We start from the raw sequence: 9,342 nt of genomic DNA, 5'->3' as shown, positions 1-9,342 counted from the left end.
CATGGGTGCCTTGAAACCTCTGAGCAGGTGGAGGAACATAGGCTAAGGAGGAGCTATGCCAGAAAGCCAGCTCTGAGGTGGCCACCCACACATCCTTGTGTGTGTCCATGGCCTAGGACAGTTTAGGATGTCCCAGGGAGGTGACATAGCTGGAAATTCAAATGATTGTGTTTGTTCATCTCCGGGGAATCGAGCTGTGGTAAAATCATACGTAGCCCTTCTGTCTGATCAGACAAGCAGATACCATCAGCATCAGGCTTTCTTGGCCAGTGAACTCCATGGTGTGGTCAGGGTTCCTGCTAGGCCACTTCCTGGAACCAGCCAGTGATCTGAAACTAGCATTAGGGCATCTCAGTGGCCCGTTAGCTGGGTTAAGAGACTGGCCCAGACAATTCTCAGGAACACCATTAACAAATGAAAAGACATTCAACCTCATACTCATGCATAATTAAAGAAATGCGCATTGAAATTCAATATTTTCACCCATGTGTTGTTTAAAAGCTAAGGAGATTGATAACATGGGGCCGTGGTGAGTCTGAAGGGAACGGTCCTTACAGACTGTTTGCCCAGCCTCTCATGGGTGACTTGGCAGTATGCATCACATTTGAAGTTGTGGCCACCCTTCGGCGCAGCGATTTCACTCAACAGAATCTGTTCTGAGACACACAGAGATGTGCTCTTTAAACAACACAGTACGAGATTGTCGAGATTGTCGATGGAGTTATCCCCACAGCAAGGGCAGCACTGAGGTTTTTAACCACAGTAACAGTCCAAATACTCACCAGCAGAGGCAGACATTAAAAATAAAGATAGTGTTGGTACACCAGCAGTAATGGTTAGTGAGCACCATTACAAATACCCAGGAGGCTACAGTGCCAAACATCACTCTCGATGAGAACCAGAGATGGAAACAGGCAACTGTTGCAGGCGCCTGAAAGCAGCTCCCGTGTGCTTGGTTCTCTGGCCTCACACACACACACACACACACACACACACACACACAGAGAGAGAGAGAGAGAGAGAGAGAGAGAGAGAGAGAGAGAGAGAGAGAGAGAGAGCACTCTGGTTTCTTACCTCCTTGAGTGTCCCTGCCTTGAGACTATATACAATGGAGTGACCTAAGACTCCAGGCCAGGCCCTAACCCCAACCACCTTGGAGCTTAATCTTGAAGATTTTCACCACGGAAATGGTTTCTACCTAGTCCCCCAATTTCAGCCTGTCTCCTAGTTGACTTTAGAGTTACCTCTTCAGAATGGGGAATGTCACAGTAGCCTTAATGAGGTTCTGTTGAAACTCTTTGAGGGGAAGCTATTTCTTCCTGTCAAAGAATGCCTTGGGTGGTGTCTTGGTCAGGCTTTCTATTCCTGCACAAACATCACGACCAAGAAGCAGTTGGGGAGGAAAGGGTTTATTCAGCTTACACTTCCATACTGCTGTTCATCACCAAGGAAGTCAGGACTGGAACTCAAGCAGGTCAAGAAGCAGAAGCTGATGCAGAGGCCATGGAGGGATCTTCTTTACTGGCTTTCTTCCGCTGGCTTGCTCAGCCTGCTCTCTTATAGAACCCAAGACTACCAGCCCAGAGATGGCACCACCCACAAGGGGACCTCCCCCCTTTTATCACTAATTGAGAAAATGCCTTATAGCTGGATCTCATGGAGACATTTCCCAACTGAAGCTCCTTTCTCTGTGATAACTCCAGCTGTGTCAAGTTGACACAAAACTAGCCAGTATAGGTGGATACCTAACATTCTAAACTACCTGAAACATAAGAGTTACCCCACTGGGCTGCTCGCTGAGCCTCCACATGGACCTCCAAGTGAGGGCAAGTGAGAGAAGACGGGAGGGAGGAAGGGTGGCAGTGGATGTCCGACCTTCCTTTCAGCATCTGACCCATCTTCTCCAAGGATCTGGACAACTCTTCCACCATAGCAGTTAGAAATGGCTTCTGGCACCAAGGCTCTTGTAGCAGTGCAATGAGAGCAAAGCCTGACTCTTATTTCAAAGGAACCCGGAGACTTGGAAGGACTTGGGCTTCCTGCCACTTGCATTTGAGTAAACGAGATGCTAACTGTGACCATTAGTTTAAAAGGTTAACTTGGCACAACCTATAATGACCTGGGAAGAGTCTTAATTGAAGAGTTATGTAGATCAGGCTGGCCTGTGGGCATATCTGTGCGAGACTGCCTTGATTGGCCATTGATGTGGGAAAGCCCAGCCCAGGTGGCCTCACTCCTAAGCCGGAAGTTTTGAACTGTGTAAGAGAAGTCAAGCTAAGCAGACAAACAAGGAACACGAATGAATACACGTCTTTCTCTCTGCTCCAGCCTGTGGACATGTGACTGCCCTGACTTTCCCTCAGGGATGAAATACAACTGAAACCAGAACACCAAAGCTTGGCAAAGGAACAGGACACACAGTAGAAAGAAAGATACACGGTGTCTCGGGAAGCCCAGAAGATCGAAGGAATGAGCCTGGAGCCCAGCCACGACCACGACCCTCGAGACCGGGACGGTGTTTGCAGATCTCCCAGCAGCTGCTTCCCCGGTGGTTCTGATACTTCCAGCTCTGCCCTTCCCACATTTGGAGTGCCAGATTCCTGCAAAGGAACACCTCACATGCCAACTGAGGCCGTCACGAATATGCTGAGCTGAACACTGAGGATGGCAGAGCCCTCCCAGGAAGCCAGCTCACTAGGTTGTTAGAGCTGCTAGGGGAAAAGCCCCACAGGCTGAGTGCAGTCAATGCCTCTCAGTTCTGGAGACCAGAAATTCAAGATCAAGGTGTCTGGAGGGCCGGGTCCTTAGGAGAGCATCTATTATTTCCCCTTCTCCTGACTTCTCAGAGCTGGCTGACATCCCTCGTGATTTCCTTAGTGGTTTTGTTTGGCTTCTGAATGCATTATCTTGATCCCTGCCTTCAAGTTCTGGCATTTTCTCTGTGCACAGGTCTCTCAATGTCTTCTTTTTCTAGAGATACGAGCTATATTGGGTTAGTGTAATCTCCTCTCAGAGAATTACCTCTTCAGTGACCCTGTTTCCACAGCTGAGGTCCTGCGAAGGAAGCCTTTGATATATAAGCCTGTATCCGGTGGGAAACAGTTCCCCCTGAAATAATGAAAACGGGGAGAAGCTGAAGACAGCAGACCTGAGACAGCAGGGCCTAAGGGAAGGAGGAAAGCCAGTCAGCCCTGGTGCTGGGGAAAGTGTGGGCGAGAGAGATTCTAAGGCAGGAAAAGTACCCAGGTATGGTGGCGCACGCCTGCAGTCCCAGTGCTCGGAGGTGGAGGCAGGAGGCTCAGGAGTTTAAAGCCATCTCCAGGTTCAGGAGAACCTCGGTTGCTTGGAAACTCCAAAACAAATAACAACAAAACAGGAAGAGAGGGAGAAAGGGGGCGTGTCAAACCATCAAAGGTTCTAAGGGACACCATACAGAGAAGAGCACCTGCTGGACTTGGTGACAAGGGTGCCTGCCCCCTACAAGGAAGGTGTTGGAAAGGTAGAAAGGTAGAAAAGAGAGCAGAGGTTTAAAATGCACTGGGGACATGAACTGAGGTCGTGGGTGGGACAGTTCTGTTAAGAGAAGGTTGATGGTGGGGCTGATGAGATGGCTCAGCAGGTAAGGGCACTGACTGCTCTTCCAAAGGGCCTGAGTTCAAATCCCAGCAACCACATGGTGGCTCACAACCACCCATAATGAGATCTGACGCCCTCTTCTGGTGTGTCTGAAGTCAGCTACAGTGAACTTATGTATAATAATAAATAAATCTTTAAAAAAAAGAGAGAGAGAGAGAGAGAGAGAGAGAGAGAAGGTTGATGGTGACAAAGGGTGCTAGGGATCAAACCCGGGGCCCCTTATGCCAGGTGTGAGCTCCATCACTGAGCTCCCCCCACCCACCCATTTTTTCAGTCTGGGTTTTTGTTGTTTGTTTTTTGAGACTCCATCTCCTGTAGCTCAGGTTGACTTGGAAATCATCATGTATGGTCCTGAGCTTCTGATGTCCCAAGTGCTGGGATTGCAGGCAGCCTATCCCCCACCAGGAAATAATCGCAGCTCCATGCCTTTTAAGATGCATTTTTATGGGACGAGGAGAAGACAGCTCAGTTGGTGAGGGACTTGAGTTTGACCTCCAGAATGAATGTCTTGTTCACCTGAAGTCAGGCTTTAACTGGACTGAACTACCCCTCGTTGTTGTTCTTTTTTGCTGTTGTTTTTCAAGACAGGGTTTCTCTGTGCAGTCGAAGGTGTCCTGGAACTTGCTCTGTAGACCAGGCTGACCTCAAACTCAACTGCCTCTGCTTTAAACTTCCTCTTTATCTGCTAGCCCTACCCTGGAGTACTGGTTAAAAATAGTAGTGGCCTCATGCCTCTTCACACTCAGGAGGTTCAGAAGGGACCTTAACGGATCTGTATTTTAAAAGGCTAGTTAGGAACTAGAGAGATAGTTTGTCAATAAGAACTTGCTGCCCTATCATCAGAAATCAAGTTCAAATCTCAACACCAACATCCAGCAGTTCACAAATGCCTGCAACTCTAGGTTCAAAATAGCCAAGCTTCAAAAAAAAAAAACAGGCATGTCAACACTACAAGTAAATCTATAATAACAAAAGCTGTATTCAAGCCAAGTGTAGTGGTGCATGCCTTTAATCTCAGCATGCCTTTAACTCAGTGAGTTCGAGGCCAGACTGATCTACTTAGAGTTCTAAGATAACTAGGACTACCTAGAGAGATTGTCTCAAAAAACAAAATGAAAGCAAAATAGCAAAATAAAATGAAATAAAACAACAACAACAACAACAACAACAAAAATCAAAACAAACAGAAAAATCCACAAAACTGTATTCAGACCATCATCATGCATCCTCACTAAGTTGGTGAAGCGCATGACACTTCATGGGAAAATTTGTGTTCTCGCCTCTCTTTTTTATTTCGTTTTTATTTTTGTTTGTTTCACTATAAACTCAGGCTGGTCTGAACTTGCTATGTAGACCAGGCTGGCCTCAAACTCACAGAGATGTCTCTGCTGCCAGAGTGATGGGGTTAAAGGCATGGACCAAAGCGCCTGGCTCATTCCTCATTCTCCGTGCTAAGTCTACTAGTAGTCAAGCTTCCAGAGTTGAAATCAGGACTTCAACCTTTCACTCTCTTCCAAACCACAACCGGTGACCCTGTCGCCATCCCTTTCCCTTGTTCTGACACTTCTGAAGTCCTTATCCACGCAGATTTAGCCAATTCCTTCCCACTCAGTCTACAATTGAATCCACCCGCAGCACAGAGACAGTGGGGGTAACGGGTGGGGCTCAGGATGAAGGAGAGGAAGGAATCTGCCAGTCCTACCCTGTGACTCACTCAACCCGGTCCTCCCAGCAACCGGTGCCAAGGAAAGGCCGGGCTGGAGCTCCGAGGGGTGTGGCCAATCCATAGCCACAGCCAATCACACAGGGTCCTCTAGTGAAGCGTGCAGTGGACAACGTGAACTTCTGGGGACCCAGCCTAGAACACAACGCTCGCACAGCGACTCGGCGCGGAGGACTGAGTGGACCCGGGAAGCGTCTAGAGGAGGCCAGGGCGAGACCGGGTCCCCAGCGGAGCCTTCGGAGAGCTCGGAAATGGAGCCGCCGCAGGTCCCGGCGGAGGTGCCCCAACCTAGGGCCTCCGAAGACAGCCCGAGGCTGGAGCAGACCGGGCGGGAGGTGGCGGACGCTCAGCCCCCGGAGTTCCCGGAGAAGTTTCCGTCTCCAGCCCTGTCCGGTTCCCCGCGCGTGCCGCCGCTCAGCCTGGGCTACGGCGCCTTCCGCCGCCTGGGCTCGTGCAGCCGCGAGCTGCCGTCGCCGAGCCCCTCGTGGGCCGAGCAGCCCCGGGATGGCGAGGCGGAGCTGGAGCCCTGGACGGCGTCAGGAGAGACCGCGCCCGCGTCCTGGGCGCCCGTGGAACTGCAGGTGGACGTGCGCGTGAAGCCCGTGGGCACGGCTGGGGCTAGTCGCGCGCCCTCGCCCGCGCCGTCCACGCGCTTCCTCACCGTGCCAGTGCCCGAATCGCCAGCCTTCGCCCGCCGCTCCGCTCCCACGCTCCAGTGGCTGCCCCGCGCCCCGTCACCAGGCTCCACTTGGAGCCGAGGATCGCCGCTTGCCGCGAACGCCGCGGACCCTATTGGCTCCGCTGAGGGCTGCACGGTTCCCCCGGGCTCGCCCGCCTGCCGCTGCCGCTGTCGCTGCCGCGAGCCCGGGCTGACCAAAGAAGACGATGCGCTGCTGCAGCGCGCAGGTATAGATGGCAAGAAACTGCCGCGGGCCATCACGCTCATAGGTGAGTGCTCAAAAGTGTTCGTGCCCGGTCCCTGAACTAGACTAACCAGGAGCCCATCTGGCTGCCTCCAAATCCATCCTGTCATTCTGTCTCAGAATTAATAAGAACCAACCCAGGACCCTGCCCCCCACAGCCCTCCTCCGGAAACTTTCTCATTCCTTCTTAGTGTGTGCAGCATCTTGGAGAAGTAGAACTCTGGGTAAGGTGAGGAGGTGATTCAGAATCTCGTGGCAGTGGTGGCCTGGGTACACTTCCAAGGGCTGGGCTCCTTTCCGCCTTCAGGATGGTCATCCATCAGCACACACTGAGCTGGTCCCACGCCAGATGGCATGTGTTTTGCTTGGCTTGTGAAGGAGAGGCAAGTCTAGCAGTGCAGAAAGCCCCTGTGTTGGTTTACTTTTCCTTACTGTGATAAAACAGTGACCAAAAACAAGTTGGGGAGGAAAGGTTGTATTCCCTTACAGGTTATAGTTTATCATCAAGGGAAGCCAAAGCAGGAACCTGGAGGCGGGAACAGAGCAAAACCACGGAGGAAAGCTGCTTTATTGGCTCTCTGCTCGGCTTCCTTTCTTGTACCGCCCCACCCCATCTGCGTCTGCCCGTAGTAATTAAGAAAATGCCCTACAGATTTGCCTACAATCTGTACTTGCCAATCTGGTGGGTGCATTTTCTCAAGGGAGGTGCCCCTTTCCAGAAAACCTTAGCGTGTGCCAAGTTGACAAAACAGTAGCCAATACAGCCCCCTGAAGGTTGTTAGTCCCCAGTAAGGAATTGCTCTGTTGTGGGTGGCAGAGGTTTGTATTAGCCTGGAGAGAACAGAGAAGCCTAAAGGGGTACCTTGCCCAGTAAGCAAACTGCCCAAACGTGGGGCAGTGGAAAGATTAAGGTTAAGCGATAGGGAGCATCCAGGGGTCCTCAGGTGGGGGGGGGGGGGCTCAGAGACTAAGATTATGAAAAACTTTTAGAACTCTGTGAGCAAACAGATCTCTGCAGTGTGGGATGAGTTCGCCATTGCTATCGCAAGTTTCCCACATGCTCACTCTGTGCCTCTAGTTGATGCAAACTTAGTATTCTGCAGTATGAACATCAGTGGTCTTGACACGGGCTCCCTAGTCTAAGGTGGTGCTATCAGCAGGGCGGAGCTTCTCTCACTGAGGCTCCGGGGCAGATCCCTTACTTCACCTCAGTGAGAGATTCTTCACTGTTGATCCCAAGTAGTATTAGGCGGGATCCATCCGCCCTGGCTCTTTGCCTCCCTCCTCTCAGGCAAGGACCCTCGTGATTACGCTGAGACCAGGACAGCCTCGATTTCAGGGCCAGCTGACCTCACCTCCATCTGAACCTTAATGCCTCTTTGAAAAATGGCCCTAGTTTAGTCACTGTTCTAGGGGTGGTGACATGCACCTCTTTAGGGAGATGTTATACCAGCCTATAGCTTTTTATCTGTTTTATATTTTTAATCTTTTATTTTATGTGCGTGAGTGTCTGCTTGTATGTCTGTATACCACTTACAGTCCTGGAGGCCAGAAGAGGGTGTCAGATCTAGAACTGGAAGTAAAGGCAGTTAGTTGTAAGCCAGATTGTGGATGCTGCGAACCCAGAGTCTTTGCAAGAGCAGCTACTGCTCTTAACCACTGAGCCATCTCTCCAGCTCCTTTATCGGAGTCTTTAAAGAGTCAGACTGTTGGGTTTGTTCTAGAAATTAAGCTCCTACAGTGTTGTGGAGGGAGGGCTGAGGCAAATGCCAGGCTGAGAAGAGACAGGAACACTGGGAGGACAGAATCAGGAGGCGGAGCAGTGGGCAGGACCACGGGCCGGGTACAACTAAGCTGAAGGATGGAGATCTCTCCCAGGATTCTGACGGGTAACTGGATGGTGGGCCATATGCCCTTCCACAAAGGGAAACATGGGAGAGTTGGAGAGATAAATAAGGTGCAGGGTCCTGCTTGGGTGAGGACCCTGGGAGATGAAGCAGATTATCACGAGAGATGCAGGCTAAGCGAGACCCTGACTTGCTGGACCCCAGCTGGTAAATGTCACAAGCTGGGTGCTTCTCACTCCTGTGTGACCTTGGAAGGAGCAAGCTACTGGGGAGAGAGTTGGAGATGCTGTTGCCTAGTCTAGTCCCTTGGTTCTTTGGGCAGGTACCCTGAGGAGCTGTCTAGCTGTTAGTGAAGGTACTGAAGACCAGGAGACACATTTAAAGACAGGGTCTCATAAATGCTAGCTGGTCTCCAACTCACTATATAGCTGAAGAATGACCTTGAACATCCAATTCTCTGGCCTTCACCTCCAAAGCACTAGGATTACGGGAATGTGTCGCTCGCTGTGCCTGGCTTGTGTGGTCCTGGGGCTTCATGCGTGCTGGGCAGTACAATACCAATTGTTCAGGCAGCTGGCAAAGCAAGAGGAGGTCATGAAGCTGAGAAAGGGGGTGGTGGATCACATGCCCTTCACAAGGGAAAGCATGGGAGGAACTGGAGAAATAAAAGGATCTGCAGGATCCTGTTTGGATAAGGATCCAGTCCCCCCACGTGAATGCTTCTCCCAGGAGTCTTGGCTTGGATTCACCTTCTCTCACCGCCCAAGGCAACTTAGGGGTCTCTATATCATACTCCCGTTGGGATTGTGCATCATTACCCCAGGATTCTCCACACAGGCTGTGATTGCTCCTTCTGGTATCTCCTCAGGGGGATGGAAGGCAGAAGCATGGACTTGCCTACACCTCCAACACCTGGCACATCGGTGTCTTCTCAGTCTGTCTGTCTAACTGTACAAGTCAGAGCGTATTATTCACCGATCCCTCCGGGGAGAAGAAGGGTGTTTGATCTCGGTGGTTGTCTTACAATTAGCAAGCCTCCTACAGAGAAGGATCTGAAGACAAGCCTCGCCTCGCCCGTCTTCCATATTGGGCAGGCAGTAAGGAACATTAAAAAGTGTCAGCACAAGTCAGTGCAAGCACAAGTCAGTGCCAGCACAAGTCAGTGTCAGCACAAGTCAGTGCAAGCACAAGTCAGTGTCAGCACAAGTCAGTG

At 51.0% G+C, this 9,342-nt stretch overlaps 1 protein-coding gene across 1 annotated transcript in view; it reads left to right on the top strand.

Annotated features, from left to right (window-relative positions):
• Positions 1–5,471: 5,471 nt before the first annotated feature.
• The window catches only part of Klrg2 (killer cell lectin like receptor G2), a 12,868-nt gene continuing 8,997 nt past the window's right edge, over positions 5,472–9,342 (top strand). Inside the window, exon 1 of the mRNA XM_021191478.2 lies at positions 5,472–6,307. Within this exon, the coding sequence (XP_021047137.1) occupies positions 5,611–6,307 (697 nt within the window). The 5' untranslated portion in view covers positions 5,472–5,610. The remainder of the gene's footprint in view (positions 6,308–9,342) is intronic.

Source organism: Mus pahari, chromosome 2, assembly GCF_900095145.1.
Source record: "Mus pahari chromosome 2, PAHARI_EIJ_v1.1, whole genome shotgun sequence".
NCBI classification, from domain to species: Eukaryota; Metazoa; Chordata; class Mammalia; order Rodentia; family Muridae; genus Mus; species Mus pahari.
This window is presented reverse-complemented; position numbering and strand designations above follow the sequence as displayed.